General features: G+C 32.5%; 2 protein-coding genes across 4 annotated transcripts in view; one reads left to right on the top strand and one right to left on the bottom strand.

The window, feature by feature from the left end:
• Window positions 1-479: 479 nt before the first annotated feature.
• LOC108694748 (cysteine protease ATG4D) lies at window positions 480-8183 on the top strand. Of its 3 annotated transcripts, none has more exons than XM_018204406.1 (7): window positions 480-902; window positions 3944-4117; window positions 4473-4838; window positions 5188-5451; window positions 5817-6058; window positions 6436-6597; window positions 6812-8183. In XM_018204406.1, exons 1-7 carry the CDS (start codon window positions 866-868, stop codon window positions 6989-6991), a joined length of 1425 nt encoding a protein of 474 aa, XP_018059895.1. In that variant the 5' UTR covers window positions 480-865; the 3' UTR covers window positions 6992-8183. The 3 variants fall into 3 exon arrangements, with proteins under 3 accessions (XP_018059895.1, XP_018059896.1, XP_018059897.1); XM_018204407.1 differs by having other exon boundaries at window positions 481-902; window positions 4494-4838; XM_018204408.1 differs by lacking the exon at window positions 480-902 and adding an exon at window positions 1471-1527.
• Window positions 8184-8399: 216 nt separating this feature from the next.
• LOC108694749 (GTP:AMP phosphotransferase AK3, mitochondrial) overlaps window positions 8400-10633 on the bottom strand; it is a 3745-nt gene continuing 1511 nt past the window's right edge. The window contains exons 2-4 of the mRNA XM_018204409.1: window positions 10102-10221; window positions 9821-9993; window positions 8400-9343 (exon numbers count right to left, since the gene is read on the bottom strand). Of these exons, the coding sequence (XP_018059898.1) occupies window positions 9113-9343; window positions 9821-9993; window positions 10102-10221 (524 nt within the window). The 3' untranslated portion in view covers window positions 8400-9112. The remainder of the gene's footprint in view (window positions 9344-9820; window positions 9994-10101; window positions 10222-10633) is intronic.

Raw genomic sequence — 10633 nt, 5'->3', positions numbered from 1 at the left:
AAAATGTGAGCAAATTCTGGAATATTTATAATTTTCTAATAAAGAAAGGTATAACTATCACTTTTTTACAATAATTTGGCGATCGTTTTATTTCAACGTTTTTTCTTATATATATTTTTCTTCAAGGAAACCAAAAATTATCATATCAAATGATGTTATATTAAAAAAAAAAATTCATTTGTAAATTTTCTTATATTTTTTATAAAGAAAAATACATAAGAAAATATAAAGAGATAAAACAGTGTCCGAATAATCGCTAAAAAAAATTGTATAATTTTTAATCATATTTCAATTATAAATGTTTAGTTATGTGAATATATATTTTAATAATAAATTTATTATAATATTTAATTATAATTTGCTTACTTCTGTATTTTCACCTTATTTCAATACACAATCAACCGCTAGGCTTAAAATTCGAAATTGCGACGGCGAAGGGGAGGGGGCCGCGAGAGCTCGTCTCGTTCGAACTAGACACTTCACTGGGCGACGCGCCTGTCGAGCATGCGCCGAGACTCCCGACCGTCGTAACGACGCCGACGCCGTTGTCGCGCGTTGCGGAGCACAAGGAGACGAGCAGGGACGAGAAAGAAAGATTCCAATCGGAGCCAACGACGCCGTCGTTTCGTACCGATCGCCGACGATGCGCGACACCGGACATCGCGTCGACATTCCCTAGGAGTCGACGTCGCCGAGGGAGAGACGTAAATCATTCAGAATGATCCGCGCGAGCGCGAAAATGTGATCACTCGTTTTCTCGTCTCGTCAACAACACAACGTTCGACATCCGCAGTTGGAGTCACCCAAGCATTCGAATTCCACCGCATTTTCCAATTTCACCAATTTCACTCCATTTGCCCGGAACATGAATGGGCAAGTGCAGTCATCGCGGGAGAGGTTAGGTAGGTAAACATGCCTGCTGTTTACATTCCGCCCCTAATGTTTAGCTGTCAATGGGCCGGTTCCCAGAATCCTCACAGCCCCGCGGATTTAATTCTTCTTTTCTTCTTTGCTTTCTTCGCTTGTCTTCTTCTTTCTCCTTTTTCGATTCGTTTGAATGCGTATTTGGTCCGTTTGACTTGAGTTTGAATTGACATGCTGTAGCTGACAGTGTGAGGCATAATTTGCATTGTTTCTGTGTAGAGAACGATCGAAGTGCATCACCTTTGCTTTTGCAAAATTGGATAGCTTAAGATGTATGGTATATAGATACATGTAGTTAAAAATATCTATTCTCTATTACAGTCTAGTACTCTAGTTTCTATTACAGTCATATGATGACTGTATGAAATGACTATATGAAAGTAAACAGCCGCTAAATGAAACTTTTTGAAAATCTTATTTGTTTCTATCGGATTTTCAAAATTCGGACAAAAGTCAGCAAGCGTTGGAATTGATTGAACGAAACAAATGGGTGCTAAATAGAAACTTTTTGAAAATTTTGATTGTTTCTGTTGGATCTTGAAGACTCAGGCAAAAGTCAACAAGTCTTGGATTAAGTCAAACAGAAAATTACATGATGTAAAGGTATTATAAAAACATTAAATACAAAATAAAATCAAATTCGTATAGAAGCGAAGACCGAAGTAAAAGATCATTCACTAGAAAAAGAATTTGATTATATTAACTGGCATTCTGGTGGAAAATGGACAAATCAGATTTTTCTAATTGAATCTATATTCTAGTTGAGATAGTCAGAATTCTAATATAGTCAGAATTTTCTAGAGCGTCCATTTTCAACTAGAAATTTTTTCAGTATGAAATTGACTGCTCAAATGTAATATAATTTCAACTGTTAAAATTCCATCTAGCACACTTTATATGAGAAATATTTTAAGAACATTCTTAAGACGTTCAGAGAATATGAGGACGTCTTTAGAACATCATAAGGGCAGTATTCACAGTCCATTCTTATTTTAAGATCGTCTTAAGTAATTTCTTGTGCCTGTATTCATAGTCAGACCTTGTACTTAAGGTCTTCTTAGGTTTCCTTAAATATATTTATCTTTAGATGCTCAGTAGCCAATAAAATAATCCGTAGAGCATCTGAAGATAAATTTAAGGAAACCTTAAATATAAAACCTGACTATGAATATGGGCATTAAGATGCTAATGCGGTTCTCTAGTATTTATAGTTAAATCTTATATATCTTATATATCCATCGTCTAAAGTACAGTCTTCAGAAATCACGAAGATGTCATAAATTAATTAGAGGACTGTATTAGCGTCTTAAGACATTACTTAAGATAGTCTTATAAAAACGGACTATCAATACCGCCTTTTGATTGATTCATGACATCTTAAGACTGCACTTAAGACGGTTTTAAATATAAAATTTGACTATGAATATCAGCCTTAGAGGTCTATAGGATGTTAGGCTTCTGTTTTTATCTTTTTCTATTGATTTATCGAATTTGGTTGTACTAGTATATACTTATATTTAATATGAACTAGCTATATATATAATTATAAATTTGGCAAAAGCGAGATAGAAAGTTTTAATGCAGTCCATTGCGACAAAGAAGCCTTCATATATTTTCCATTAGCCTGTTCTGCGTCACTGCACTGCACTAAAATTTATCTCGCTTTCGCAAACTTTAAATATGTGTCTACTTCATTCTAAGTGCAACAAGTATATACTAATCCAACTACAAAGAACAGATCTCATGTCTTTTTTTATGTGAAAAACAAGGTTATTCTTTTGTCTTTTTATTCTCTTCCCAGTTTTCTTTTGACAAAGCAGATGATTAATAACAGATATAATTAACTCATAATACATAGAAAATTATCCTCTACTTTTGAAAGCAGTTTACCTCTTATCCTAGTGTTAGCTGTTATTATCTGCTTTAATTGTGTGTCAATTTGAATAGTGAATTGAGTACATTGTATATAAATAACCCTGAGCTGCCGCATATATTATAGAGATAAGAAGGCAAAGATGTAGCGATCCCGGCGGTGTGACCTCTTAATTTATTTACCTTAATGATTTATAACAGTTCTCGACAACTGGTGCTAATCGCTCGTAATTCTACCGCTCTTTGCAGTCTTTGTAGTCCGAAATATTCAGGTGTGAGAGCAACGACACAATATGGATAAAATAATCTTAACAAAATAACTAATATCAACAATATGGAACTTCTTTGTAACGTATGTTATGAATCTGTGTGTGCAATATATTAGTATCCAGTAGACTGAGTATTCAAATTGACATGCAATTAATAAAACGGTGATAATAGTTGCTAACATTTGAGATGGGTAGATTCCTCTTTCAAAAGGCAAAAAATCATATATATATATACTTTCATTTGCGAAGGGAGAAGAAAAATGAAAGTATAATCAGACATATCATTATTTATTAAAAAATTTGAAATCATGATTTTCTTCTTCTTTATAATCAAGTTTCTGAAGAGGAAATTGAAAAGATGAAAATACATTGGTTTTGAAATTCAGTGGAGCAATAAAATTTTTAAAAATAATTAATAGAAATTAAAAATGACGTAAAAACATAATTTATTAATTAATTAACCAAAATGCAACGGATATAATAGAGCAGCGAAAAACCAAAGTTTGAAAAAGTTAAGCTGTTTGGTTTATCCTATATTACTAAAAAATCTCATTAACTTTGACTTTTGATCTTTTTACTAATTTAATATTTTACCTCGGTGGAGTTAAAGTATTCATTGCTAAATATTTGAAAAAGTTAAGTTTTTTTTTTTTTTTTTTTTGAGAAATTTTGCAAACAGACGATCAAACTAACACTGAAATTATAAGGTAATTTGCTATCTCTGCTTTACTTTAATAAAAATAAAATGAAAAATCAGACAGCCGGTAAAATGGCAAAAAATTACCGTTATTAAATAGATAAATGTGTGAATAAATATTTTTTTCAGAGATATCGATAACTTTTAAGATAAAACTGATAAATAATAAATATCTTTGTAGGTGGTTTCGGTCCCGTGAATCTTGGATTATTTTCCGGGATGATCGCCACGGATCGTGTTCCTACAATTCAATCATTCAACTCGGACGCCGAGTTAGACGACACCATGGCCGCGACGGAAGTCGACAGCAAAGTCAAAACGAAATTGCTCTCTATGTGGAACAATGTTAAATATGGTATATGTCGAACGTTTTGTAGCAAAAATTTTATATTGAAAAAATATTTTATATTTTATAACAATTTACATTTCCGTCATAAATTATTATAAAATCTTACAAGTCTTAATATTATTATCTAATGTTAAATAATATTAAATAATTATGTTATGTAATATTATACTTAATATTAAATTGTTATTTTATTAGTAACAAAATTTGTATGTAATAATACAAAAAGTATTACGAGAAATAATTACTGAATTACATAGATACACTGAAAGAAAAGATTGGCTGCTGCAGCAAATTAGATGATAAAAATGCTATGCCATATTTTATCATTTAATTTGCTGCAGCAGCCAATCTTTTCTTTCAGTGTCTGTATTTTATAATATAGGTTGGACTGTGAAGATGAAGACGAACTTCTCTAAGGAATCTCCCGTGTGGTTGCTGGGACAGTGTTATTTGAAGAAGTCAGAATATCCCTTGGAGAGAGCATCAGAAGCATTAGAGCCAGTTGGAACGGGTAGTCAAGTCTCCTTGGCAATGGATGCCACGAATTTCGAGAATACCATAGAGGAATTCAAGAGGGATTTCATGTCGCGTCTTTGGTTAACATACAGACGCGAATTCCCAATCCTAAACGGCTCCACCTTTACCACGGATTGCGGTTGGGGCTGCATGCTACGCAGTGGGCAAATGATGTTGGCACAAGCATTAGTCTGTCATTTTCTCGGACGAGGTAATTGTTTCTTCTTTCCAAATTTAGTCGAAATTGAAAAGATGCATTGGATCTTTTAATTTCATAAGATTTAAAATGATTTAATTAAAAATGATTCGTTTATTTTCTTATAAAAGTACAAAATAGGAAAATTTGTTTCTAGATAAAAAACAGAGTCAATATGCAAATTTTAAATATTCTAAATTAAAATAAAAATTACTTAAATTATTATTTTTACTTATAAATTTGAAATGGTAATTTTGTTTTCGCGATTTCATTTGACAAACACACAGTGAATCTTTTGCATGGACTTGACTTTTGTTATGTTACATAAAACTGAATGATAAATTTACTTCCTGATTTTATGCAGAATGGAGATGGCGACCGGAACAATCGACTAACGAGAGCAGTCATCGGATGATTATCAAATGGTTTGGCGATCAACCAACGCCAGAATCTCCGTTCTCCATACACAAGCTTGTGTCGCTTGGCGCTTCGACGGGGAAACGCGCGGGCGACTGGTACGGTCCCTCCTCGGTCGCGCATCTTTTGTGTCAGGCTATGGAACGCGCCAGCGAAGATCCCAACAGTAAGCTTAATCAGTTGGCGGTATATGTCGCCCAAGATTGCGCAGGTTAGTATCAACGAATTCAGTTCAATATAAAATGATTTAATTACCGAAACTGGAAAAAACATATGACATTTGAGTCTGTGCATATTAGATCTAAGAAAGAAAGTCTAAAAAAAATGTTTAATTATATAAATAACAGTAGAAATTTTTAAATATCTCTTCTCTTTCTAAAAAATAATATAAAACTTTCTATGATAATGTAAAACAAAATTATTCAAAAATTATATAGAAGTAGCATATTAATAATTTTTTTCATAGAGAAGAAAATTTTATTAAAAGTTTTGCAAATTAATAGAAATTCTGCTGTTCATTTTGTTATGTATAAATTATGTTACGCATAAATTAACAATTGTTGAACATTTTTTCAGTGTATATGCAAGACGTCGAGAATGTTTGCTGCACTTCAGACGGTGGACGGAAGGCATTGATACTCTTAGTACCCTTGAGGCTCGGTGCCGACAAGTTAAACCCTGTTTACGCGCCTTGTTTGACATCGCTGTTGACATTGGACACATGTATTGGCGTGATCGGTGGCCGACCGCGACATTCGCTCTATTTCATCGGCTATCAAGATGACAAACTGATCCACTTGGATCCACATTATTGTCAGGTAGCATTCAATTTTTGAGGAAGCAAATATCTATATATGTCTGAAATATTTAATTCGCCTTACTTAATGTTCAAATTTTTGTCAGTCTTAGTTTTTATTTCATGTATTTTTCTACTTTCTTTATCTTTAAGTTAGAGAGGCATACATTTTTTTTCAATTTATTTTGTATTTTGCTCTCGAAGTAGATTTTATTTTAGAATATAAAATATTTGAATATAAAATATATTTTTGAATATATTTTTGAATATATCTTTGAATATATCTTTGAATATAAAATATATTTTAGAATATAAAATATTTGTTAAATATAATTATTAATTTATTTCTTCATTCACACACACACACACACACACACACACACGCATACACTTATTTAGGAGACCGTTGACGTCGAAGGAAATGAAAAATTCCCGTTGACAAGTTTCCATTGCACGTCACCGAGAAAGATGTTACTCTCGAAGATGGATCCTAGTTGTTGCGTAGGCTTCTACTTTCCTGACAAGGAATCTCTCACCGATTTCATGGAAACAATTCAACAGGTAAATGTGAACATATTATTAATTTGAGCACATTTGAATTCGAATTCAGATATAACAGTTTAAATTAACAAAAAGAAATATCATTACAGTATACTTCCCAACTTTTTACATATTGGAGACAAAAAATAATTCAAATATAGGCATATCTATAAAGGATAAAATAAAAAAAAATTTCTATTTTGTACCGAGTTAAAATATCTTATTAACGTTTCAGTTCGTAATACCGAACCAGAATATGGACTATCCGATGTTCCTGTTCTGCGAGGGAAGCGGCAAGGATCTTCAGCAGGGAATTGAAGTCGTCGAGGATCTTCTGCCATCTTCAAGTAGATTCGGACATGAGAGCGTGGAGGATGATTTGTTCGAGTGCGAAGAGTTCGAGTTGTTGCACTAAGATAAAAAAGAAGAACGAAAAGGACATGAAAATACGATACACGCGATTCCATGATCGGAGTTATTCTCGTGAGAACATCTCTACCTATTACTTTGCGATTGTAATTTCTTTTCCTATATTCGCTTCTCCAGAGCGCATATAGGAAAACAGCGAACCAGATATATCATTCTGGAAAAGACGAGACGTTCAGAATTAAGGACTGACGCATTCCCTTCGATCTCAATGCGTGAATGAAAAGGATTCGATTAATTCAATGACTAGTTACTGTTACTTGTGAAAAAGGAGATAAGAAAGCAAAAGATTATTTCCGATGTTAGTACAAGTTATTCGATTAAGCTGATTCATTCGTATTTTCAATTAATATGTGTATATATATGTATGCAATTATTATGGTGATGCACAACACTTCTTGTTACATATAATCTTGAAATTGATTTTATATATTAATCATTAATAATGGCTAATATGACTTAATATTGCAACAACTTAATATTGTTGCAAGACTTTCGTCTTGAAATAATTTATTGCGTTAAATCTCATTGAATTGTTGAATTAAAATTTAATTGTATATTTTGCGAAATTCTTTTTCTAAAAATGTTGTAAAAAATCCGCGCAACTAAAGCGCGGCAGTTCTTAAAAGTCTGATTCATAAGAAGAGTACAATAAGACATTAATTTATTTATTTATTTATTTATAATTGAGTTATTCTTGAGTAACTCTTCTGCCTTGAAAAGGAATAAAGAGGATTTGAAAAACGTGGTATATACAGGGTGAAGCATCCAATGCATTCAGTGTATGTCTAAATATTTATTTAGAAAAAGTTTAATATCTGTATCTATTTATAGATACAAAAATAAAAAAATGATGTCCAAGAATATCTATGTAAAAAAAGCGAAATTTTTGAAATGTCAAAAACTATGACCTTAAATCTTTTTCCTTGTTATTCCTACGAGCTAAATTACTTCGTCTTTAATATTTTCAAAGATAGCCGAAACATTTACATTATTTAATAGAGTAGAATATATTTTAGAGAATTAGAATAAAGTATTCATTTCGGGCTTCAAGATTATTCGAGCGTTCTAAAGAAGCGAGATAACATTTAATAACGTACAAGATGTTTGATCGATGACAAATAAACCTACAATATTCTCTCTATTGTAAATATAAAGTAGATTTAAAAATAGAAAAACAAAAATAAAGTGAAAAAGAGGATTATTAAAGAATCATTTAGATGTACACTTTTTTTTAGATGCCTCACACTGTATATGTATGTATGCGAGTATATGCATATGTATATGCGTATATATTGTACTTATACTGTTGAATATGTACACAATATATTGAACATTGTTATATATATCTCTTACAACTGTAACGCTATACGCTCGAAATAAAATAAGAACAAGTGTGTGACGATTACGCCATTTCAGAAATGTATCATCGATCATTCGAACGATCATTCCTACTCATCATTCCTATTTGTAATTTGTACTATATTTCGGACTTTAGCCAAACAACTGTAGCAATCAACAGCTCGTCATGCAAGTGCTAAGCTCGCGGAAACAAGAGATAACTCATCCTCGATTCAATGTCTTTAGTTATCGTGAAATCTCGTTGTATCACATAGACATCGGAAACATCTAAGACAGCCTATTATTGTCGACACGACATGGCGCGTATTTACAACCTAATGACATTCACGCTTGTGTGCGTTCCTGGCGTGCGTAAGAGAGCTCCGCGTGAATTGCGCTGTAGTACACATTCTCTCTATTGTCGCAAGATAAAGAAACAATTGTCGGACGAGAGCGCATATTTTCATTTGTTACTCGAAATTGTGTGAAATGAGCAAATTACAGGTCTCAAATAGATTTGAATAGACTTGTTCGTTTTCATACTTAAATAATGAATACGAGAATATTTTTAGACGCGCATTATCTAATCTAATGAGATCTATCTATTTAATTCAATTTAATTTTTAGGCAGATAAGATGTAAGAATTAGATTTAATGTCCAAAAATCTGTTTCTTTTAAAGATATATCTATCGAAAAAGAAAATTCTTCGAACAGATCTAGATTTGAAAATCAGAACCATCTGTACGATTATCCGACATTTGAAGTTATTTAAATATTCGATCTCTCTGAAGACCAACAGTATTGTGCCACGCAATTCCTGATCGCCGGCCACATTTCATTCGTGGTGTTGCCGTGAAATTCCCTCAGTATTCCAATCTCGCGATAAAACTGCAAAACTGGCTCGGTTTTCATCGCGTAATCCTGCAGTCTCTTCTGCACGACTTCTGGTTTGTCATCTTCTCTCTGACATAACAATTCACCTGTTATGTCATCCTTGCCCTGTAAAACACGACAAAATTATTAATATTAAATTATTAAAATTTTTATTAAATTACAAAATATTAAGTTATTATTATTATATAAATAACTGTTATTAATGTCAAAATATTCAACTCTCGTTATAAGCGAAATATAGATATTTTTTAAATAATTAGATTAAAATATTTTATAACAAGTTCTATCGTTACAGCCTTGACTGAAGATATAAAGCACTTTCATAAATTGACGTAAATGTTCTGTAAATTTAAAAGTAAATTTAAAAAATTTTATTAAAAAATATTTATTCTTATAATAATTTTAATGTTTTGTTAATTTTTTTTTTGTATTTATTGCTGTTTTTTTCCAAGAAAGTATCACAAATTGAAAGTGCTTTATACTTATGATCAAATAATCTATTGATTATAGTCCGAACTCAGTACTGTCGGCTTGTTCCTCTCTTTTTCAATGAAATAGATATACATTCGTTGCGCTGATTACCGGCACTCGTGGATCGTTGAAGCCGATGTTGTAGACCCTACCACTGGGCATATGAACCCATCTGCTCTTGACTCGATCCAGAATGACGATGGTGGGCACCACGAGATTCAGCACGAGATTGATTGGATGTAGCCTCTGCAATCGCTCCGCCTGCGTCAACGTTCTCGGGAATCCTGCCAAGATATTCGTTCGCGTTTAGAAACACAGACAGCAGGTTCACGGCTTCAAGAAAACGACCTCGGCCTCGTGACGAGGTCAGAATAATTTCTCATTCCACTCACCGTCCAACAGCCAATTCCGATCCGTCATCGATCCGATCTCGTTGCCGATAAGGGATATCATCGTGTTGTCTGGAACGAAGCTACCGTTGTCCATGTATTTCTTTACCTCTTTGCCTAGATCTGCAAATGAAACATTTTCTAGTAAACATCAACTAATAGTAATTATAACATCAATGTTATAATTTCAACAATATAACTATTACGTACAACATATGTAATATTATATTTATATGTGTAAAATAACATTGATGTTGTGTTGCTGTTAGTGTTTTTACTGGATTCTTTAAAGACGCTTTGCTAACGGGAGTAATATTTTCTTTCATTAAATTATATACTGTATAATAATCGCGAAAATTTATGTATTGAAAAATATTACATTTGGAGGGATATTTTTAAAATTAACGATAAACCACAGTCTTTTAAGCATTATTCAAGAATTATTTTATGTAATTCTAAGATTTGCACATATAAAGTTGTAATCATAGCGCGATTGGCGACTTTTCAACCAAAGCAGTCACCAATCGCTCTGCTC

Source organism: Atta colombica, unplaced genomic scaffold, assembly GCF_001594045.1.
Source record: "Atta colombica isolate Treedump-2 unplaced genomic scaffold, Acol1.0 scaffold123, whole genome shotgun sequence".
In the NCBI taxonomy this organism is placed as follows: Eukaryota; Metazoa; Arthropoda; class Insecta; order Hymenoptera; family Formicidae; genus Atta; species Atta colombica.
This window is presented reverse-complemented; position numbering and strand designations above follow the sequence as displayed.

Bases quoted from the DNA above. Each gene is read 5' to 3' on its own strand.
- LOC108694748 (XM_018204406.1), top strand. From the start codon at position 866: ATGAATGGGCAAGTGCAGTCATCGCGGGAGAGGTTAG. The intron at 903-3,943 runs GTAGGTAAACAT...ATATCTTTGTAG, and splicing joins GTCATCGCGGGAGAGGTTAG to GTGGTTTCGGTCCCGTGAAT. The intron at 4,118-4,472 runs GTATATGTCGAA...CTTTTCTTTCAG, and splicing joins GTGGAACAATGTTAAATATG to TGTCTGTATTTTATAATATA.